The sequence below is a fragment of the Chrysochloris asiatica genome, unplaced genomic scaffold, assembly GCF_000296735.1.
Source record: "Chrysochloris asiatica unplaced genomic scaffold, ChrAsi1.0 scaffold00094, whole genome shotgun sequence".
NCBI lineage: Eukaryota > Metazoa > Chordata > Mammalia > Afrosoricida > Chrysochloridae > Chrysochloris > Chrysochloris asiatica.
The window spans coordinates 11,735,991-11,758,240 of NW_006408612.1; the positions used below are offsets into that span (position 1 = coordinate 11,735,991).

Here is a 22,250-nt window from a genome sequence, read left to right on the forward strand (position 1 = left end):
TTTCTTGGATGTAATCCTAGTTACCAAAAATTTTGTGGTTTTGAAAAACTATTTGCACATATTTAGCAAAATCTGTTACCCATTTTGAAATGTACATGTATGCTATGATTTATCTAAGTTTGAATGGGATGAAGTGTACATAGCCATACACTAATAGCTTAACTGATTGGAAAAGGGTGAAAGAGAGATAGAGAACGAAAGCAGCAAACTGAGTGGTTTCACAATGCTTGAATCTAAGAAATAGCCTTCACATATACATGTGGTAAGCAATTTTACAGTTATGACTCAGAAAGAAAGTTTAGTGAGTTTATAATGATTTTTAAATGAAGATCTAGGGCATCCAAAGACTATATTTGTGTTTTGAATGATAACTGTCAAGAATGTAATATGATTTTAAAAGGATAAATCTATTATTGTATCACTGACCTTCAACTTTGAGTTTGGCAGATGTTTTGGAGGTCGCCACCTTGTAAGTGTATTCTCCAATGTCATCTAGTTTAGTGGCATCAATGATAAGTCTCCTTTTGTGCCCATCAGATTCGCTTCTGATGTTGTTACTCAGTGGTAGATGTTTGCCATCCTTCAACCATTCCCCTTCTGAATCTGGGTTGGCAACCTCACATTCAAATATAGCTTCTTGGGACTCAGCTACAGTCTGATCTGTGAGAGGCTTGGAGATGGCCCCACCTTTGGATCAAGAAAATATATGGTGTGAGCCTCTTAAATATATATATATATACATATACAGAAACACATCTTTGTACCAAATCAAGTGAAACACACTGTTGTTGAGTGTATTCTGACCCATGGTGAGTCAGTATTACAGAGTGGAGTTATCCCAAAGGATTTTCAGGGTTGTAAGTCTTTACAGAAGCAGACAGACATATCATTCTCTCTGCATTCCCCGTGGATTTGAATCACTGACGTTTTGGTTAGCAGCCAAATACTTTAACTATTGAACCACCAAGGTTCCATCATTTCACAATTAGATGTAAAATACCAGATTTTAAAACATAATTCTGAATGTCATGAAATATTAATAAAATTATTTTTACCCCCATTGAAAAGGAGCCACTAAAATCCTTTAAGAATGACTAATAGCCTGGGAAAATACTAAAATCAGGAAAGTTTTGCAAAGGAAAGGCAATTGTCAAGTTAATGAATAATTCTGAACACCATAGCATTCTTCTATCTTAATACTTTTTTTTTTTTTTTTACAAAGGCATTATACTTAGTCTCCTAAAGATTATTTCCTTGGACTATGTATGATGTATCATTGGGAAAAAGAATGTTGAGAAAAATGTCCAAATTACCCATATTTCTAAAAGCTTAGGGTTTCCTGAACACTAATAGTAACAAATGTCATCTCTTCTATGATGCTTTGCCCCATTGCTGCTTTAATAAGACAGTTGCTTATATATCTGTTCCTCCCTGGTGATGGTGGTGGTGGTAGTGTGTCATGGTGTCGATTCCAACTCATAACGACCCTGAATAGAGTTTCTGAGGCTGTAAATCTTTATGGGACCTGTAAATCGTTCTCTCATGGGATGGCTGGTAGTTTTGAACTGCTGACCTTGAGGTGAGCAGCCCAACTTGTAATCACTATGCTACCAGAGCCTGTGAATTTATCAATAATAAATATTATGGTTTATTCATTTTTATACCCTCAGTTCCTAGCAGTATTTGCCCTGTGTTACAATGTTGAGTAAAATCACATAGGGACTCAAAGAATTTTCTTGTTATACATCGAAAAGAAGTAATTGCTACTAAACACATCAAAGTACAGGATCTGAAACACTGGTTTTGAAATATTTTCATGGTCAAAGTCTCTGAGGAAATCTCATCAAACAACAAAATATAAACTATGAACCTTTCCTTTCAAATAAGATGCCCCAATACCATATACCTTGCCTATATACCATATGTCATAGACATCGGGACAGGTTTAATCTGAGTGCAATAACCCAACTTCTTCAATACTTAAATTGTAATGAATCAAAAAATGTAATGATGACTTTTGAAATTTTTCTTGGAAATTAGTTTGCACTTTGGATTCTCCAATTTAAAGTAAAGACTTTCGACTGAATGAGAATGGTCTTATTTTCACATTTCATAAGAATTAGAGTTGTTGAGTTATATATTTTTAAAAATACTACTCTCAATGTATCTATATTTTGTTGAATTCATTAAAAGTGTGAAAGGAACAAAATAAACAAAAGCTAAATAATCAAGAATGACAGAGAAAGACAGAAATCTGTAAAATATAAAATTTAAATGAAATCAAATTAAACTATATTATTGCTCATGGGTAATATATTAAAATATACAGAGAGAAGTAAGACAAAATTCCATATTTCAAGTGATCAGGCTCTGAGAGGGAAAGAGGGACCAACGGGTAAGTTATGTATATGACAAGAGCATTCAAAGAGGCACAGATAAAGTGATCCCCCCATGTAAATGGGGAGATGAAGGAAGGCTTTATGGAGCAGATGAATTTTCAGGTATATTTGGAAAAACACTAGAGTGTAGGGTATCAGGGACAGTGTTGAGGGTACTACTATTACATCAGCTAAGCAGAAGCATGGTACAGTATCTGAAATTAAAACCACCTTCCCACATAAGAACTTTGGCTAGATGATAAAAGCACCAACCTGCCACAGTAAGTTTTCCAGATGTCATATTTTCTCCAGCATAAAATGTGTATTCTCCTTCATCATCTTTCATCATATTTAGAACTGTCAGTTTATATATTTTCCCATGAGCTTCAATTTTATATTTAGAACTGGGCTTGATTTCTTTATCCTTAAAATTCCACAGGACATCAATTCCTGAGTGAGACAACTCAACTTCAAAGACCACATTTTGGGTTTCTGTACAGGTAAGGTCATGAAGACCTCTGATAATTTTAATTTCTGGGGACAAAAATAATGATTTGGTTATTATTTCACTGAGAAAGTAGAACACCTAAAAATGATTAGTTCAATGGAAGAACCCTTACTTTCCACAGAGAGATTGCAGCTGGTTTCAACTTTGCCAACCATCAGTTTGTAAGGTCCTTCGTCTGAAGCATGAGTCCGATTAACCACTAGCCGTTGCTTTGTCCCTTTGACAATGGTTTGTACACGGTCATCTGGCTTGATTTGTTCATCATTTAGGTACCATTTAACAGAAGTCACATCAGGCACAGAGACCTTGCATTCAAGCACAGCCTTGGTACCCTCGAGCACATTAACATCTTTTAGAGGTGTTACCACACCAACACCTGCAAAGTCACACACACACACAAATAAAAAATTATGAATATAAATTCCACTTTAAATGTCTGTCTGTTCATTAAAGTTTCCTGTTTCACTTGACAATGCAGCTATAAAGTTGTGCATGCTATACTCACTGTAAACAGAGACATGCCCACTGGTTGAAAGTCCAAGGGATGGAATGGTGAAGGAATAATTTCCAGCATCTTCCTTAGTCATGTCTTCAATGAGCAACATGTGTGACTGTTTGTCTATCACAATGTGGACTCTGTCACTGGGCTGCACTTCTTGGCCATCTTTCATCCAGACGCCCTCCACATTTTCTAAGGAGACTTTAACTTCAAGCTGAACAATGTCACCCTCACAGACTTTTTGATCACTAAGTCCTTGTAGGATAGCAATGGGACGGGCTGTGAAATATGGAGGAAAATAAGTTATGATCAGTTTTAAAAACAAACTATAATGATGCTAACCAGCAGGAGTGGGAAGACTTACGTTTCATCTTCAGTTTACAGGTGGTCTTTTTCCCGTCAACGACAAAGCTGTATTCTCCCTGATCCTCTTTGGTCACATCTTTCACCGTAAGGTTCTGACGTCCACGGCGAGAGGTAATTGTGTATTTGCCATTGGATTTAAGCTCCACATCATTATGATACCATTTGCCTTCTATATTTTCTGGAGATACAATACACTCTAACTCCCCCGAAAAGGATTCTGGAACTTCTATGTCTTGAAGTTCTTTTACAAACTCAACAACTGCACCTGAGGCATAAGATTAGGGGAAATTGATCTCTGAAGAGTTTTGCATTAAGACTTAGAATAGAGACAATGGCTTACATAGGTCTTATCTTCCCTGCACTATCAGGAATTTTCTTAGTATCTACTTGATGATGGACTGAGACATATTTTCAACAATAAGAAGTTATTTATACTAAAAAAAGCACTTTTTAAAACAATGAATGAATCATATTATACAGTGAAATCTGTGAAAGCCAGGACTCAACGGGACTGCCTTATTTTGTTCTGGGTCTCGCAAGTTTTCCTCTTTGACAGGAGGCAGTCTTATTACATTTCTATAGTTTGTTTTAGTGGAAAATATTTGAGTTTTCCTTCTCTGATATGTTTCTGTTTTACACAGGATCCAGCATTCACAGTACTTCAATAAAAGTTAAAATTGGAGATATCAAAATAACCATGCTATTTTAAAATCCAAATCATCAATATTCTAAATTAGCAATATAAATGATTATTGCTATATCCAATTGCCAAATTATAGCTTTCATGATAGGAAAACTGCACAGCTAATTTTATCACATGCTAAGGGTGACTTTAACATTTAAGAAATAATTAAGACATGATTGATTACCTTCCACAATTAGTTTAGCTGTTGTTTTTACATTTTCATCTTCCACAAGTACACAGCTGTAGTCTTCAGCATCAGATGTGTCGATTGTCAGGACAGAAAGGAAGTGAACCTTCCTGTCAGAGTGCATCCTATATTTATCTCCCGTATGAACCTCCACACCATCTTTATACCATTTCACTTTGACAAATGGCTCTGATGTTTCACATTCAAAGGTTGCCATGGTGTCTTTTTCCTTAGCAACAACATCTTGTAATTCCTGTGTGAAAGTGATCAATTGCTTGGCTACAAGAAAAAGAAGGAAAAAGAACTTTACTTTAAATTCACAATTTGAGTAATGAAAACAGAAAAAAAAAAAAAAAAAGAGAGAGAGAGAGAGAGAGAGATTCACAAATGTAAATTCTTGGATAAATACAAAAAGAATCCATCAAATGAGAAAGATTCAAATTACCTTGGACGAGTAGAAATGCATGGCTCGAGGTTTCTCCAGCTATATTGATGGCTTTCACCATGATGCTGGCTGAGTCCTCAGCAGTCACATCCCTAATGACCAATTCACAAACATTGTCTTCAGGCCAGTACCAGTAGATTCGGTCAGAGCGCTCGATTTTGACACCATTTTTATACCATTCACATTCAGGGTCTGGTTTCCCCACAACTCTGACCCGGAAGTGTGCATCAGACCCTTGGCCCACTGTTTGGCTTTGAATCCTTTCAAAGATTTTGGGAGCCTCCATACTAGGACTTAGTTCAATTTTATCAGGTTTAAAAGTTGGAATAGTGATTTTGCCTTCTTCCATGAGAGCTTTCTTTTCCTCTTCAGTTAACTCTTTGGTCCAATGGAGAAGCTCATCTTTTGTCTTCTTTAGAAGTTCCTCATAGGATTCATCCTTTTTACGAGATTTAAGCTCTACAGCCGTAATGGCTTCATAATATCCCTCCTCAGTCCTGCGCTTGAATTTACTGCGCAGCTCTTCTGACTCTTCAGAAACCTTTTCATGAGTAATTTTTTCAGCCCTTTTCAGCATCACAACTTCTTTGCTTTCTCTGGTATCAACAGGTCTATCTTCTTTTTGAACTTCAAACTGAAGTTTTCCAGGTTCATGTATGTGGAATTCTGGCTTTGGTTCAGGAGCTCGCCTAAGGACAGACCGAAAATCTTCCCTCTGCTGGATCTCAAGTTTCACTTTATGCTCTATCACACCTTCAGGATTTTCTGCAGTTACCTTGACTTCACCTGTATCGTATGATTTGCAGTCCACGATGTCTAGATAATGAATGCCATCGTAACGAACTCTGAATCTTTTGCTTTTGCGGATGAGCTGCCCATTGAGATACCAGTTGAGTTTGGGCTGAGGGTAGCCTGTCACTCGGCAGCGGAATCTTGCAGTCTCTCCTTCGAGTACTCTTACTGGTTCTGGGAACAAGACAATGTCTGGCTTTTGCTTCTCTTTCTGATCTGTTGTTACACCAGTAAGTGTACCTTCGTGAACCATTCTCTCTAATTCTTCAATTCTTTGTAAGCCTTTTCTTCCTTCAGGCAATTGAGTTTCTTCCACAAGACTTTTCTCATCTTTAACAATAAGAGTAGCAGATGTGTGATCTGTTCCATACTTGTTAGTGGCTCTGCAAGTAATGATACCACTGTCTCTAGAATATGCAACTCCATAATCAAGGCTACAGTACCCAAATTCATTGATCATACGGAGCCTGTTAGCTGCTTCAAGTGGCTTTCCATCATGGAGCCATTCTACCACCATGGTTGGGTCACCAATTGGTGTTAGCCTGCATTCAAAGTGGGCAGGTCCAAGGCGCTTGAGTCTTAAGGAAGTAAGCTTCTTCTTGAAAAATGGTTTCTGTTGTTTCTCTTTGTCATAGAGGTCACCCTCTTCCCATTGTTCTTGACCATATCGCAAATGGAGGGGCTCCAATTCTGGGGCTGCAATCTCCTTTGCTCTATATGTCCCTCGTGGGATAATTAATTTTCTCTCTGGTTCAGGCTCTGCAAACTCAACGTCAACATTTACTTTGCATCTTGTGGTATCTCGGCCAGCCTTATTAATAGCAGTTGCAGTATACCACGCAGAATCTTGGCTGACAATGGAATCAATTTTAAGGGCAGCTTCTCCCCTGGTTCCCTCAATTCTACAAAAAATGAAAAAAGTGATCAATTCTGAAGTTATTATTGTTTTCTTGGCTATTGGAATTATCTAATGAGCTAAAGTTTTATTATTTTCAAGTAAGCGTACCTGATTTTTGGATATTTATGGGGTACAATGATCTCACTGTTTTTCAACCACACAATGTCAGGGTTGGGATTACCCGTAGCTCTGACTTTCATTTCAAGTCTAGAACCTTCCTTTACATTGATATTTTTCAGTTTTTCCACAAATACTGGTTTTACTTGATGTTCCACGGCTGAAAAGAAAAGGTTACAATTTAGAGTAAATAGAGCCATTTAAAACTCATGTGATAATATAATTTCTTTTTAAGAACAAATACCTTCCACGGTTAAATTCACTGAAATTGAAGATTTGCCAGCTCTGTTTTGAGCAATTACAGTCCATTCCCCAGAATCACTGGGTACTGCAGGGACAATAATCAGCGATTGGGTACCATCTTCTTTGATGACTACTTTATGGGTATAGTCATTAACAATTTGTTGGCCTGTCCAAAAAAAAAATAGGTGTTAGTTAAAAAAAAAAAAAAAATTGGTGCAAATGCTTAAGCTCATTTTTTCAATTAATGATCCATAAGCAAAACTTTTCATACCATTATGAAACCAAAATGTTTCTGGCATTGGTCTACCCACAACCTTTAAGTCAAATCTGGCAGTCTGCCCTTCTAAACATTTGAAAGAAGTGGGTTTTAATACGAAGACTGGCTTATATAATCTCTCAAGTTGAGACTCATCTGTTTCTTCCAGTCTACGCCCAGGAGACATGCGTGCAGGTGACATCCTTGCCGGAGACATGCGTGCTGGAGACATGCGTATGGGAGATCTACTCACTGAGCGTGGGGAGATAGACCTGAAAAAACAAAAAACAAAGACAAAAGTGAAATTTCTCATGCAATACAAAGAAAACTCTGTAAAATAAACTTCTTTTTTGTCAATTTATTGGAAGGCACCTTGAACTCACTGGAATCCAAAATAGAATGCAATATTATTGCCCCCAAGTTATGTTTTTCTTGTATCTTTGGTCACAGTTAAAAGCTATTCAATGCATCCAGGAACCCAGACTTAGAATGATCCTAAATTCTTTCTTTTCTGCATCATTTGGATTTAATTAGTCACCACATCTTTTGATTCAACAACCAAAATATCTCAATAAATGTTAGTTGAGTAAATAAATCAATGACTATATTTATGAAAAAAGAAAAATACTTTCTTTTATCTAAGACAGGGAAGAGAAGAGAAAATTATATTTGGGAAACAATCCCTCTTTAAGTATTGCAGCAATCTGACATGGATTTCAACTGCTGCAACTACCACTTAGAGGCTGAGTGAACGAAGGTAACGTTCATGAAGTTGGAGAGCCTCAGTTTCTCCTATCTCTAAAATAGCAATAATAATCAAGGCTGTTGTATAAGTCAGGGATGAAACAAAAATCAAAAATCAAAAAACACCTAATAGTTGCTCCTGAGTTAATTCTGACTCCTTACAGTGTATAGCTGTATTCCAAAGAGTTTTCAATGGCTGTGGTCTTTCAGAAGAAGGTCACCAGACCTTTTTTTCCAAGTCACATCTGGATGGACTGAAACCTCAACTTTTTACTGAGAAGTCAAGCACATCTGTACTGCCCAGGAACTCTAAATTAAGGATGTTGTTGTTAAGCGCTGACAAGTCAGTTCTGACTCATAGTGACCTTTTATAGGGGTTCCAAGGAGCATCTGGTGTATTTGAACCTCTGAACTTGTGGTCAGCAGTCCAGTACTTATACTACAGCCTTACATTAGGACTCCAAATTAAGGATAATGTATATAAAAATCAATAAATAAATTGATTTAATAAATAATACAGCATTAAATAAATGAGAGCTATATTATCAGGAGGGACCAGTCACTGGAGAAAGACATCATGCTCAGTAGATGATCAGTGAAAGAGAGGAAGACCCTCAATGAGATGGACTGACATAGTGGCAGCAACAATGGACTCAAACGTAACAATTGTGAGGAGGGCACAGGACCGCTCTGCTAACATACAGTCACTATGAGTTGGAACTGACTAGACAACAAACTAACAGCAACAATCATATTAGTTGCAGCACTAGGAAAATTAATAGTATTACTAATAAAAAATTATTTGCTCGTTTTACATTATTGTTAGATGCCATTGAGTTGGTACCAACTCAAAGCAACCTTATGCACAACAGAATGAAACACTGTCCAGTCCTGGGCCAACCTCACAATCGTGGCTACACCTGAGCCCACTGCTGCTGCCACTGTACCAATCCATCTCCCTGGGGGGTCTTCCTCTTTTCTCTGACCCTCCACTTTACCAAATGTGACATTCTTCTCCAATGACTGGTCCCTCCTGACAATATGTCCAAAGGGGACATAGGGGAAAGAAATCAAAACTCTTGACAATAATCTACTGCCAATGACAAGGTTCAATGCTAACTCTACCTTCCAATATTTTTCACATAATCCTAATGTGCTGTTGAAATGTTTCATGTTTTAAAACAATTGATACTAAACAACTCTTGTATTACCTGATTCTGCTCACTGGCTCTGGTGTAGGTATATAAGTTGGAGCTCCAAAGGGTGCAGCAGGCTCCACATACAACTTTCCTGAGCAAATTGCATTTCCTTTGATATTGCTGGCAAATGCAGTGTAGATTCCTTCATCTTCTGGAAGAATAACAGGTATTCGCAGACTAGCTCTGCCATCTTGTAGAAAGTCCATTTGGAATCGTTCTCCAGGTTTTATGCGCTTGCCATCTTTATACCATGCAATCTGCAAAGAAAAACATTCATATGCGAATAAAATTTAGATAAAGTAGTTATGTTGCAACCTATTTGTATCTTTACTGTGGCAAGGCAGTACGGTCAATATCTGTATTTTACCTTGGGTAACGGATATCCAGACATCTTGCAATGAAAAGTAACACCCATCCCCTCAAGAATTCTATAATTTTTTAGTCTTAAATCAAATCCTGCTTCAACAGCTTCAGATTCAGAAATGTCAACTGACATTTTTTCTTCTCCGTCTTCTTCAAGAAGTTCTTCTAATGTAGTCTTTATTATTCTGTATTCAATTTCTTTAATAAGTCTTTCTTCAAAAGAGGAGATATGGAATTCCTATAAAGTAAAAAGGTGAGTTTGTTAAAAAGATATATCATTGCTGATAGGAATTGTTCAAGAATATGTATTAGTTTCAGAGCTGAAAATTGATAAAGAAAACAAAACAAAATAAACAAAACATAAAAAGAATTGTTAAGAGGTTTTGACGGAGAAAAATTTAGAAGCCTTTTTGTTTTGTTTAGGTGTTCAAATCTGCCTTACAATTCTCTTTACCAGTGAATGCTGTGGCATGCTGGGTAAAATGGTATTCTAAGAATATGGGTTATATTTGGGATGTTCAGCATACAAATTAAGGGGTCTTCATCTGTAATAAACTTGGTTGTGCTAACAGTCTTTTGCTTTATATATGTAAGTCTTATTTCTAAAGCCACATTCTTTCATATGTGCAAATGTCATGACCACTAAAGAAGCTTATTAGCAGTGAACCTGGACATACTAATAGTAGCTTAGCTCTAACACCATCATTTGAAAATGAAAATATCAAACAAACAGAAAGAGACACGTGGGACGAAAGCATAGCTTATGGCATGGTTTATCTAGTCATCATTCTTATACCCACCTGGTCCTCTACGTAAGTTCTGACCAGTACGGTGTCTTTGGCCATTTTCTTCCTAATTAAGGCCTGTTCTTTTTCATATTCCTTTTCATAGTCAGAGTATCCAAATGCAGGTGCTGTTTCTCCAACTTTGGGTTCTTGCACAAATGCAGTCATTTGTGTCTGGTAGAGCATTTCATGCTGGGATTTCATCAGTAACTCATACTCAGCTAGGATTAGGAACAAGTTAGTTAATGTTCCTATTAAGAAGCATTCATGCCACTGTTTATTCAAGCAAGGCTTAGAGTAAGTTTTTAAGAATCAGGTTTTCTGAGTGCTATCAAATTGCTCACTATCAAAGTGCTCACTAAATGTTTATTTCATAGAGTTTTGAAACCCAACTTACAGTAACCAGTCTAACCAGACAATTAATGTACTAATAGTTTTATGTTAGTAAATCCCCAGAGACTACAGTAGAGGTTTTCCTAATTTGTGGTGAGGCTTTTGGCAACTGATTAACCTTTCTGGTCTTGAGTGCTTTATCTGTTAAATGGTGACAATATCCTAATTTTCTCTTAAGGGCCATATGCAGATCAAATGAGGCAGATCACGAGATGGTCTTTTGTAAATGTGAAGTACTATCTAAGACAATAGTGGTTTACAGATACATTTTGGTTAGCATGAATGTTTTTCTACTGACATTTTGGTTAGCATGAATGTTTTCAAAGTATGTATGAAGATTGAAAATCTTGCTTTCCAGTTTATCTTTGTAATATCGGAAATTCCAGGAACACTGAGCCTAGAACATGCATCCCTAGTGGTGTGAAGTGACTGTGTTCTTGAGACAAGTTGCCATCATTTGCCTGTTGCTCAATAATGTTACCTGCCTGCATTTGTAAGGCAACTGGGTTTAGAATCACTGTGTGTTCAAAGGTATGGTATGCCTAGGAACTAATGCACCCAATAAAAACTATTTCTGAGTCTTAGAAGTATAGCACCAGCATGATCTTTGAGGTCATGTGGTCTAAAGCATTCCTGAAGAGAGAGCAGAGGTGAAGGCTGAGGCAGCAGCAACTCTGGTTACTGCAGCAAGCTTCTCAACAAACACACAGCACTGCTGCCTCTGTATTCCAATTCTTATCATGCTCAGAGGACTCACTTAGAGTTGTACTCACCTTCTTCAAGCAATGAAGCAGAAGCAGATGTTTCTCCATGTTTATTCCGAATAACGATAGTGTATTCTCCAGCATCATCAGCAAAAGTCATAGAAATCACTAGTTTGCACTCACCAGTTTGCTTGTTGTAAATCACTTTGTATCTTTATGGAAAGGAACAAATAATTCAGGCATAAATAACCCTTATGTGTATTGAAGAAGGGGACTTATTTGTCAATGGACTATGGTGTAAAACTCAATGATTCCAAACTCATGACTAAACCATATCATCAGCAATAAGATTGCTGAAAATTGAAGACATGCATGGGTATGAGTAATGAAGGCCAATAAAAGCCAAAGAAGCTGAACATTTCAGTTTAAGTAAATTCATATATCTTTAAACATAAAGGATAGAAACAAATACTGCTAGAAACAGGCACAGACTTGATTACATTAGCAAATGATGAGGTCATTTGTACAGTGGTGGTGGTGGTGATTATGTGCCATGGAGTTGGTTCTGACTCTTTCATCTTGCTCATTATTTTGTTCATTGTTCCATTTAAAGAGTCAATAAATAACCAAATAACATTATTTTGTTCATTGTTCCATTTAAAGAGTCAATAAATAACCAAATAATGTCGTTGGTGATAGGTGTCATAGAGTCGGTTCCAGCTCATAGCAATCCTATGTACATTAGAAGGAAACACTGCTCAGTCCCGGGCCATCCTCATATTGATACTATGATTCAGCCCATTGTTGTTGCCACTGTGTCAATCCATCTCTTTGGGGATCTTCCTCTTTGTCCCAGACCTTTTACTTTTCCAAACATGATGTCTTCCAAGGACTGGTTCCGCCTAACATCTCCAAAAGTCTCGCTGCTCTTCCTTCTAAAGAGCATTCTGACTGTAGTTCTTTGAAGTCAGATTTGTTTGTCCTCTGACAGTCCATGGAACTTTCAATATTTTTCTCCAACACCATAATTCAAATGCATAGATTCTTCTACAGATTTCCTTATTCATTGTCCAATTTTCACATGCTTATAAATCAGACTCACCTTAGTCCTCAAAGTAATATCTTTGCTCTCTAAGATTAAAAAAAAGTATTTTGCAGCATATTTGCCCAATGAAATATGTCATTTGATGTCTTGACTGCTGCTTCCATTGATTGTGGATTCAAGCAAAATGAAGTCTTTGACAACTTCAGTCTTTTCTCCATTTATCATGATGTTATTTACTAGTCTGGTGTGATTTTTGTTTTTCTTTACATTGAGGTGCAATCCATACTGAAGACTGTAACCTTTGATCTTCATTGTATTTCAAGTCATTTTCACTTCCAGCAAGCCAGGTTGTGTCATCTGCATATTGCAGGTTGTTAATGAGTCTTCCTCCAAACCTGATGCCACATTCTTCTTCATATATTCCAGCTCCTGGGATTAATTGCTCAGCATACAGATTGAATAAGTATGAAGAAAGGATACAACCCTGGTGCATACCTTCCCTGGTTTTAAACCATTTAATATTCCTTTGTTCTATTCGAATGATTGACTCTTGGTCTATGTACATGTTCCTCTTGAGCACAATTAAATGTTCGGGAATACCCATTCTTTGTAATGTTGTTGTTGTTGTTAAGTGCCGTCGAGTCGATTCCAACCCATAGCGACCCTGTATAGGGTTTCCAAGGAGCAGCTGGTGAGCTTGAACCGCCGACCTTGCAGTTCAAACGGCTTTGCAGTCTGGCGCATTAACCCACAGCGCCCAACCAGGACTCCTTTGTAATGTTATCCAGAGTTTATTATGATCCACACAGTCAAATACCTTTTCATAGTCAATAAAGCACAAGTAAACATCTTTCTGCCATTCTCTGCTTTTAACAATGATATCCCTCATTCGAAACTCTCTTTTGAATCTGATTTAAGTTTCTGGCAGCTCTCTGCTGATGTACTGCTGCAATTATTTTTGAAATATAGTCAGCAAAAGTTTGCCTGAATGTGATATTAATGATATTTTTCGATGATTTCCGCTTTCTGTTGAGAAAGCTTTCTTTGGAATTTGGACATCTGAATAATGCATTCCTTTAATTATTTTGATATTAAGCTTTTAGTGCAATATATTTCTTCTTAATAAGCTATGACAGCCACATTTTCAGATTATGTAGTTTGCCATTACTTTTGGTCTGATTATAGGAAATATAGAGCTAAGTTTTGTATTTCATTGCAGCAACTTTATTTGCATAGATTTTCCTGTATAACTGGTCTTATTTTTCATTGTTTTTTTTTTATATTTTAATTATGTAACTATAGTGCATGTTTTATTGACAATTGTGTCAAATTCTTTCTGGAAGAATATGTGTACATGTGAAAATCCATGGCATTTTCTCTATTACTAGGAGTCCTAGTGTTACTCTGTAGAATAACCACTTGACCACAATGTTGGTTTGAGCCACAATGTCAGAGATTCAAATTCACCAGCCACTCCTTGGAAACCCTATACAGGGTCACTATGAATCAGAACAACTCAATAGCACTTAAAAACAACAAGCACTAGAAATTAAATTAAAAGGAGTCTTGGTAGCACAATGGTTAAGTACTTAACTGCTAACCAAAAGGTCAGCAGTTCAAGCTCACCAGAGGCAACTCAAGAGAAAGACATGGCAGCTTGCTTCAGCAAAGATTATGGCTTTGGAAATTCCATGAGGCAGTTTTATTCTGTCCTTTATGGTCGCTATGAGTTGAAACCAACTCAACAACAGGTAAATTAAACTAGAAGATATAGAAATATGAGGTGGTTTAAAAAAGTCTGTGGAAAAATTCCATTTCCCACAAATCTTTTGAAGCCCTCTTCATATGTCTTCCACCTGCCTTTGTTCTGTAGCTTTATTTCTTAACAAAATTTTATCAAAAAAAGAAAGCATCTCCAAACATATTATGAAAGTGTCCTACATAAAAACATAGACGCTATGCTAGCCATAGTTTTCAAGGATGGTTGTTGTTGTTGTCATTAGGTGGCATCAAGTTGGTACTGACTCATAGTGACCCTGTGCACAACAAATCAAAACATTGCCTGGTCCTGGGCCAACCTCAAAACTGTTGCCACATTTGAGTCCACTGATGCTGGGGGTCTTCCTCTTTTTCTCTGACCCTCCACCTTACCAAACATGGTATCTTTCTCCAGTGACTGGTCCCACTTGGTAATATGTCTGAAGTATGAGAAATGAAGTCTGGTCATCCTGTGTCCAAGGAGCACTCTGGCTGAAGTGCTTCCAGCATAGATCTGTTTGTTCTTTTGGCAGCCCATGACACTTTCAATATTCTCCTCTTTAGGCTTTCTATACATAGCACACAAATTACAGATAATCCTATCACTTAGTCATCAAAATACCTGTATCCAGTGGTTAGAGGAACACCAGATTTCTTCCAGTAAACATGGGGCTTTGGGTTGCCACCAATATGGCATTCAAACACAACGCTCGCACCTTCCACCAGTTTCTGGACCACTGGCTTTGTAATAAAGAAAGGAGCAGAAGGTTCTCCGGGCCCTGCTTGTTCTTCTGTGATGCTACTAGTATCAGTCATTGTGACATCTCTTGACTCAATAAAGCTGAAAAGAGAATTCCGTTCAGATTAGATCTGTGTCACGTTTTGTGAACAGAAAAAGATTTAAAATGAAAACTGTGTCTAGAACTGAAGCTGTTAGCAACAGGATGTTTTACCGTTTCTCTTCTGTGGTAAATTTCTCAGCCATGGTTGTTGTTTCCTTTTCAAACTCTTCTGACACTAGAGGAAGATAAGATCAAAGTTTCTCAGTTAAGTCAATCATTTAGTCCATTTTATTGGGGACCCTTGTGTAGTATTGACAGTTACTTTGATTCTCAATCGAGCCCTCAATTGCAATTGAGGAAAGGAGTGTCAGGTGAGAGTGATGATATATGCTGAAACATTGTGGGAATGTGGCTACTCACCCTGAACAGCTAGGTAGCAGGACGTGCTGACAGTTCCAGCCTCGTTTACAGCACTGCAGGTGAATCTCCCGCTGTCTTCTGCAAAGGCTTCGCGAATCAAAAGCCGAGCAATTCCACTCTGGAAGGTTATCTGGAAATCAATGGAACTTTCGATCTGGTATTCTTCTCTGTACCATGTCACTTTTGGGGATGGGTATCCAGAGATGTGGCACTCCAAGGTGACAGATTCACCTTCTATGACAGTCACATTTTTTAAGCCCTAAATTGGGAAGAAATAGAAAAGAATACAGTTAATGACACTAAATTGCACACAGAAAGAATGCTGAAATGATAACGGTTTCATTATAAACATGTTCACCCAAATAAAAAGCAAATAATGATATGCGTGCATATTCCTTAATCATCTCTGTCCACTACAATAATGTGGGAGTTTGAGCTTGCACATTCTCATTGCCACAAAATGGCATGTTAAAATCAGGCATTTGTCTTCAAGCTCCTAGTGTGAAACTGTACTAACACCACATAATAGGGCAACTCCATACCTACTGTAATTATCACATTGCCAAATCTTAATGAAGCTATAATGTTCAGTAGCAAAAGTTACCTCTTCAACAAGCTTTTTATGTTTTTCCCATTGGAAGTCATTTATCCATTGGATTTCCCTTTGTTAGGCGCTTAGCACCTTCTTTATTTTATTACACTTGTCTCTGTACATTTTCTCTGACAGCAATGCAAAGATTTCAAAGAGGGCGAGGCTGATTTATTTCTCTATAACTCCACATCAATGCTTTACTTGTAGTAAAAACTCATGAAATATCTGTCAAGTAAATCAATTCCTCTTTCCCTTTGCCAAATCTTACATGGGCTTAAAGTAAATGTCTGTAAGTTCACCAATGCCATTTTCCTGTAAACTTGAGAAACTGATTCTGTGCAAACACGTATTATCATTTAACCAAGTATGCATGTAGTCTAATACAGTCAACTTCTTTACTCACCGAGACTAAAGTTGGTGGAGTAACAGGGATTTCCACAGGTGCAGGCACTCTTGCTGCTTCCGTTACCTATAATTTAACAAAGGATGTTACCAAATGCCCAAGAAATTAGGAGGCACTCTCAAAAATTTAGCACATGCCAGTTGCTCTGTTGTTGTTGTTAAGTGCTATTGAGTCAGTACCCACTGGCTCATAGTGATCCTGCGTAAGGTTTCCAAGGAGCAACTGGTAGATTTGAACTGCTGGCCTTGCAATGCAGCACTTATCCTACAGTGCCAAACCAGGAATCCTAGCTGCTCTGTTAGTAGAAAGTAATTTGAGAAAGAGATCTTGACCAACACCATGAGCCTGGTAAGGAGAAAGGGAAGACTCCTGGTTGATTATTTCTGCAGGTCAAACTGGCCAAGTGATTAATCCTGCTTCAGGAAGATGGAACAAGAAACAGTGAAATGCAGACCAACCTTGGTTTCACGCCTGTGCAGGACTTCCAAGTGCTCTTCACGGACTGTGGTACCAGTGATGCTCACCCCCAGTTCCTTTTTCATCTCAACGCCAGCCTGACTCTTATAAGTGTCTGGCATGTCAGCGAAGGGGAACTGTGGTGAGGGGGTAGGCTCCGTTCTTACTCTAGTCTCACCAGGCTTCACAGTAGGTGCTTTCACCGATTTGGTGATCTTCTGAGCAGAAGATGTAGTTGAAAACTCTTTTTGTAAAGTGGCAATAGCACTACCGGCTATTGATGCCTAGATGGAATGGGAGCCAGAAGAAAAAGTGATTTAATTGCTATCCAAGGTATCCTATGGCGATTCACCACTACTATTCTTGTGCTGAATCTGAGTCTATTTTCCAATATGGTCCATTTGTTAATGTTCTCATTGTCCCCCTTATAATTGATGAAAAGTCAGTTAGAAATAATCCAATTATAAGCTCATTGTCATTCTTGCAGGTTTGTAAAATACTATACTTAAAAATGTCTTTATTCAAGAGTTCCATGAAGAAAACCCTTCTTCTACAGCTATTATCATTGTCTTTTAAAGCTCAGTCATGCATTTTTTACCTTACCATCCTAATAAATGCTGCATTTAAAAATACTACCATGGAAAGGTCAAAATAGATGAGTTATTAAAATACTTGGTAAATTCCTAAGAGCTACTTTTGAAATAGCACATTTGGGTTTCAGTCTCAAATCTGTGTGAAAGACAAACATGGAGACATACAGGGGGGAAAATGGTTTAAAGACTTTCTTACTGTTTTATCCTGTTGCTATCTGTGACTATTTGGTTTCAATAATTTGGATATTAAATTAAGGATTAGGTCTCTAACCTTGTTGTTGTTTGTTGTTAAATGCCATCTAGTCAGTTCTGACTCGTGGCAACCCAGTATAGGATTTCCAAGGAACAGCTAGCTTTGAGCTGCCGACCTTGTGGTCCACAGTCCAATGCTGACTCTACAGTACTACATCAGGACAGTTTAATTCTAAAATCCAACCCAAACATCACACAGTAGCACTTTTACATCATGCCATACTGAATATATGATTTCCCTATGTCTGCATCTTTATTGTTAAATGTGTTGACAGTTAAGTTACTCTGAAATGTCTCACAGTGAATGTAAGGGGAACTCAACTATATAATTGTTGTTGTTCAGTGCCATTGAGTCAATTCTGATTCATAGAGATCCCATGTGGCAGAGCAGAGCTGCCTGATAGAGTTTTCTAGGGAGCAGATCACCAAGTCTTTTTCCATGGAATTGTTGGGTGGATGTGAACTGCCAAGCAAGCTTTCAGTTAGTAGTCAAGTGCTTTAACCATTGTGCCACTAGGATTCCTTAAGCGATGTAATACACCACAACTTTATAAAATCTTTAGAACATCAATAAGCAAGTATCCTGAGTTTGAGCTATACCTGAAATATAAAACCGAGAGAGGCCTGCATGTGTCTGTGGATTCTGACAGGCAATTACCACCTGCTGTCACTTTGAGGACTAAGGTGTACCTGACCCAAGCTGTGATATTTTCAGTTGCCTCATATGCATGTGAAAGTTGGATACTGAATAAGGAAGGTGGGAAAAGAATTAATGCATTTGAAATATGTTGGTGCAAAAAGTAATGAAAGGACCATGGACTGCCGGAACAAGAAACAAATCTGTACAACCAGAATGCTCCTTAGAAGCAAGGATGGACAGACTTCATCTCATGTACTTTGGACATATTATCAGGAGAGACCAGTTCCTCAAAAAGGACATCATGTTCTTGGCCCATGACCAAGAACATCTTATGCTAGAAACCTTTTCTTTTGAGCTAGATGATTATTTTTTTAATTACATTCCTTGACATCTTACCTCATATCCATGTTCTGTCTTGGGAACAGAAATTTTTGAAACAGTAAAGTGAGGACTTGCTGTGCGGGGACGTTTATCCACATGGACTAATCTTTCAGTTGTTAGGTCTGTTGTTTTCTTGATCTGCATTGAAATAAAACTCAGTGATACCTCTGTTCACCAGATGCCCACAGTAGTCAAGGTGACTTTCCCCGGACTGTGGTGAGGAATCAGCTAACAGCAGACTCACCTGTGATGATATGTGCATTCCCATTTGATCAGTAGTTGTGATGTGAGTCTCAGGAGAAAGGATCACTCTAGGCTTGACTACTTTAGGAACAGCATGGGGTTCTGAGGCTGGGCGCTGGGGATGCTCAGCTACCTTTGTGGCAGACACATGTTCCTTGTATCCATACTCCAAAGTGGTCTGCTGAGCATATGATTCGTCAAGATGCCCCGGCTCTCTGGGTTCTCTGACACGGGCCTGGTCTACTGCAGCAACGACTGTGGCTACAGCTTCAGCCTTTTTCCCAACGCCCACCTAGAGACAATGTTGCCAGAATTAATATATAACATTTCCAAAGTTAGCCTGGTACCTCTCCTTCTAAGATGAGTTATTGGTGATGTTGTGTGCCATTGAGTTAATTCCAACTCATAGCAACCTCATGTGACAGTAGAACTGCCTCATAGGGTTTCCCAGGCTGTAATTTTTATAGGAGCAGATTGTCCGGTCTTTTCTTCTATTGAGAGGCTGATAGATTTGAACCATCAACCTTTTGGTTAGCAGCCCAGCCCTTAACTATTGTGCCACCACAGATCCTTCCTCCTAGGATAGCTATGAAGAACAGAAAAATGACCGAAAGCATGGCAGGAAGATGGTACCCTTCTTAGAGCACAGTATATAGTGTCTCCAGAAATACACATAGGAACTTAACATCTCGTTGATTATTATGTTGGGTGGACATCTATTTAGATATAATCTGTATGTTGGTGGGGGAACACGGTGGTTCTATATGATAAGCACTGGATTATGAACCACGAAGTCCGCAGTTCAAGCCCACCATCCCTTCCTTGCAAGAAAGATGAGGTTTTCTGTTTTCGAGAAGATTTAAAGACTTGGAAACCCTCTATAGGGTCACTATGAGTCAGAACGAACTCCACAACACTTAACAATACCATGGAGTTGGTTCCGACCCATAGAGACCCCATATATGGCTTTCAAGGAGCAGCTGGTGGGTTTGAATTGTTAACCTTGCAGTTAGCAGTCCAGTGCTTATCCTACAGCACCACAACAGGACTCCACAGACTGTCTATAACCTACCTAATTACATGAGGCATTAAATCACGTAGATACAACATAAGAGAACTCAAGACATATAGAAAATAGTAAGGAGATTTCAAAACTTTCTAGTAATTTGTCTGAGGCACTTAGTCAATTAGCGCTTGGGAAATCAGAACTTTGGGGTGGTTATCTTCATTGATTATTGTTATTATCTTGTTGATCATTATATTGACACATTACAATAACAATAAAAATTTAATCAAATACTGTCTTATTGCCATTCAGAAAAATCAGTTGCTACAGAGTTAGATGACTACATTCAAATATGAAATAAATGAAAGTACATAAACACACAGTGAGCATGTTACTTTACTTAGGATTCCCTAGGGATAAGATTTGCTTGATCTAATAAAAAACATCCCACTTAAAAGCACACAAATAAAAATATTGTGATTAAAATGAAACTCCTATCATGTTTGGATTCAAGAGAACAACCTTTTACAATAAAGGCCAATTTACTTTCATTATTATTGGGAATTAAAGCAAAGAAGCAAAAAGAAATGCTATTTTCTCATTTCAATAAGTCTGATTAATGTAAATCGAAAAGTAATTTACAAGAATGTTTCTCTTTTTAAAAAAGCAAACTAGTCCATTTGGTTTACATACTATGATGCTATCCAATTCATGGAAATGGCATATTGCCATAATCATATCACAATGCCCTTCCAGGGCACTTTAAAAGTGATGTTGGAATATTGTATTAATGTTCAAACTTCCCCCAAATTAACCCACTACCATTGACTAGATTCCAATGCCCAGTGAATCTGGATGACAGAGTAGAACTGCCCTTTTGGGTTTCTGAGATGGTAAATCTTTACAGGAGCAGACAGCCTTATCTTCCTCCCATGGAGCACACTGTTAACCTTGTGCCCAGTGAGTAATCCACTCCTCCACTAGGACTTCTTCTATTAATGTTCAGTTTTCTTTCTCTTCTGCTGTGAGTAAAATCGGGAGTGATCCTGAAATTTTTCTGGTGGCTCCATATGATAAGCACTGGACTGCAAACCTGTACAAGGTCCATGTTTCAAACCTGCCTGATGCTCAATGGGAGCACGTTGAGGCTTTTCTGCTTTCATGCAGATTTAAAGCCTCGGGAACACTATACAGGGTTGCTATGAGTCTGAACCAACTTGACGGCACTTAACAACAACAGCAATAACTATGGATATATAGTATTCTAAACAGTATAGAATATAAATGAGGGTTTTGGAAATAGAATTGGGCCTTTAGTTTTCATGGGCTTCATCCAATTCTTTCTTCCAGAGACGAAGACACAATCTAATCTTTCTTGAAACTCTACAAATCTATCCTTCACTTTAGATCACATCACAAATAACTTTAAAACATGTGAGGATTAGGTGAATTAAGTTTATCCATTCATTTCTTTTTTAAAAAACAGACAAGTTGTTGTTGGTGGTTGTATGCCACCGAGTTGGTGCCAACTCATAGCGACCCTGTACAGGGTTTTTGAGGCTGTGAATCTTTATGGGAGCTGAAAGCCTCCTCTTTCTCCTGTAAAGCAGCTGGTAGATTCAAACTGACCTTGAGGTTAGAGCCTAGCTCATAATTCACTATGTTATCTTCCTCCTCATGCAGGTGATTAGTTGAGTTAAATTTATAGATGTTTGAAATATTAACATTTTCAAAGGACAACACTAATACATGTCTACACACACACACACATTGGGGCTTTAGAAACTTCATGGAAAAAATGAAATTAAAAGATAATGGCATTTTTTTCCACAAATATTTTGAAGTTGTTCGTGTGTGTGTGTGTGTGTGTGTATACTTTGCTTGTACCATCAATTAATGTACATTATATCTCATTTGAACTTTTCAACCAGTCTACAAGGTAATTATGTTGTTCTAGTGAGAAAATTTAGACTAAAAGAAATTGTCATTTGCCTAGAAATCAAACAAGTCTTGTTCTTAAACTAAAATGTATGGAAAAAAACCTCTTAAATTGGGCAAGCAGCTAAATAGTTTTGTCTTCAATTATGATTGCTATTCTTAAGTGTTGTCAAGTCAGG

At 37.8% G+C, this 22,250-nt stretch overlaps 1 protein-coding gene across 1 annotated transcript in view; it reads right to left on the reverse strand.

Annotated features, from left to right (window-relative positions):
• Positions 1-22,250, reverse strand: part of LOC102841613 (titin-like) — a 305,333-nt gene that overhangs the window by 264,048 nt on the left and 19,035 nt on the right. Inside the window, exons 13-33 of the mRNA XM_006866702.1 lie at positions 19,129-19,419; positions 18,900-19,022; positions 17,021-17,302; positions 16,563-16,628; positions 15,568-15,826; positions 15,319-15,382; positions 14,988-15,206; positions 11,632-11,774; positions 10,481-10,686; positions 9,685-9,918; positions 9,330-9,574; positions 7,390-7,646; positions 7,120-7,284; positions 6,867-7,035; positions 5,069-6,762; positions 4,621-4,902; positions 3,750-4,016; positions 3,392-3,664; positions 2,999-3,262; positions 2,652-2,912; positions 427-687 (exon numbers count right to left, since the gene is read on the reverse strand). Of these exons, the coding sequence (XP_006866764.1) occupies positions 427-687; positions 2,652-2,912; positions 2,999-3,262; positions 3,392-3,664; positions 3,750-4,016; positions 4,621-4,902; positions 5,069-6,762; positions 6,867-7,035; positions 7,120-7,284; positions 7,390-7,646; positions 9,330-9,574; positions 9,685-9,918; positions 10,481-10,686; positions 11,632-11,774; positions 14,988-15,206; positions 15,319-15,382; positions 15,568-15,826; positions 16,563-16,628; positions 17,021-17,302; positions 18,900-19,022; positions 19,129-19,419 (6,025 nt within the window). The remainder of the gene's footprint in view (positions 1-426; positions 688-2,651; positions 2,913-2,998; positions 3,263-3,391; positions 3,665-3,749; positions 4,017-4,620; positions 4,903-5,068; positions 6,763-6,866; positions 7,036-7,119; positions 7,285-7,389; positions 7,647-9,329; positions 9,575-9,684; positions 9,919-10,480; positions 10,687-11,631; positions 11,775-14,987; positions 15,207-15,318; positions 15,383-15,567; positions 15,827-16,562; positions 16,629-17,020; positions 17,303-18,899; positions 19,023-19,128; positions 19,420-22,250) is intronic.